Raw genomic sequence first — 1,499 nt, forward strand, 5'->3', positions numbered from 1 at the left:
AGTTCCAGGCTCTGTAATTTGAGAGCGAGAGAGTGAAAGATAAAAATCTCACTTAAGCTGTTTATTGTTAAACGGTAAATTGAGACGAGGAACAATCCTGCCTTGACTTGTACGTGCACTTTTTTGCCTCCCACAGCGCCCCTTCTCTTTCTCTGAACAGTGGGGAAAAAAACAATTCTCTCATAGCAGAGGCGGGGCCATGAGGTGGTGAGGGCATGGTCAGCCAATCATCGCAGTAAAGGTGGGAACCAGCTGGGGGGGTATTAATAAAGCTGCCTTCTCGGTGCAATCCTCGAGAAGTCCGACTTTGCTTCGCCTTCAGTCAGAAAGCCCAGAGCACCATGTGTAAAGGCTGCTCTCACCTTCGCTTGGCCGCCACGGCCCGCAGCCCCCTGCTTCAGCACTCGGGTCTGGGCCTGGACGCAGGCGCCGCCCTGAGCAGGCGCAGGAGCACCAAACCCGAGATCTTCACCTTCGACCCCATCCCCGAGGTCAAACGCAGCCCGGTGGCCAATCCCCGACTCCGAAGCAAACGGCGGGCTGTTAAAGTTCTCTACCCAGCGCAGGTGAGAAACCCTTCCTTTTTAAAAAAAAAACACCTAACCTTTAGCTAGCTCACTGGTTGAGGCTGCTGCAAAGATAAATAAGATTGTGGAGATACTCAACATGGTCAGGCAGCATCTGTGAAGAGAGAGAGAAACAAGAGTTAACGTTTCAAGTCGATGACATTTTGTCAGAACTGGACCAGGGTCATCGACCTGAAACGTTAACTCTGTTTCTCTGTTTTCTGTATTTTATTTCAGATTTCCAGCATCTGCAGTATTTTCTTTTTGTAAATAAGATTCTGGATGGGACACCTGCTCCTTTAAGGCAGACGTGAAGCTTTTTTTGTTGTTGTTGTTTTGCCTGCCACTGGTTTTAAATTGGGCCAAAGATATTAGTCAGTACAGCCATGTGTAGAAACAAGAAGTCCATCAGATTGCCTTTTAAGGTGGATTTGCTGCTAATTGCTTTCAAACCAATTAAATGTTTCTTATCTGGGTGCAAAAATAGAACGTAATGATTTCAAGTCAGATAGCTGATTTCTTCCAGAGATTGTGGTTACATACCTGAATCAAAAATAGAATCTGTCTTTACACCGAGGTCCCCTGTCTTGCCCTCTCAGGTGCACGTAAAAGATCCCATGGCCACTATTTTGAAGAAGAGCAGGGGGAAGTTCCCCCCCACCCTCCTCGTGTCCTGGGGCCAATATTTACACCTCAACCAACATCACAATAAAAAAAAGATCTGGTCATTGTCACATTGCTGTTTGTGGGATCTTGCTGTGCGCAAATGGGCTGCCGCGTTTTCCTACATTACAGCAGTGACTCCACTTCAAAAGTTGGCTGTAAAGCGCTTTGGGATGTCCTGAGGTTGTGAGAGGCGCCATATAAATGCAAATTATTTGTTTCTTTACCTCTGTTACTAACCTTTGTTGTTCTTTGTCCATGTATAGGTCA

General features: G+C 46.6%; 1 protein-coding gene across 1 annotated transcript in view; it reads left to right on the plus strand.

Annotated features, from left to right (window-relative positions):
- The first annotated feature begins 270 nt into the window (after positions 1 to 270).
- The window catches only part of LOC147095977 (radiation-inducible immediate-early gene IEX-1-like), a 2,299-nt gene continuing 1,070 nt past the window's right edge, over positions 271 to 1,499 (plus strand). The window contains exons 1-2 of the mRNA XM_085974936.1: positions 271 to 566; positions 1,496 to 1,499. The exon at positions 1,496 to 1,499 is cut by the window's right edge and continues 1,070 nt beyond it. Of these exons, the coding sequence (XP_085831062.1) occupies positions 342 to 566; positions 1,496 to 1,499 (229 nt within the window). The 5' untranslated portion in view covers positions 271 to 341. The remainder of the gene's footprint in view (positions 567 to 1,495) is intronic.

Source organism: Somniosus microcephalus, unplaced genomic scaffold, assembly GCF_052327205.1.
Source record: "Somniosus microcephalus isolate GS21.2 unplaced genomic scaffold, FLI_Smic_1.0 unresolved_chr1, whole genome shotgun sequence".
In the NCBI taxonomy this organism is placed as follows: Eukaryota; Metazoa; Chordata; class Chondrichthyes; order Squaliformes; family Somniosidae; genus Somniosus; species Somniosus microcephalus.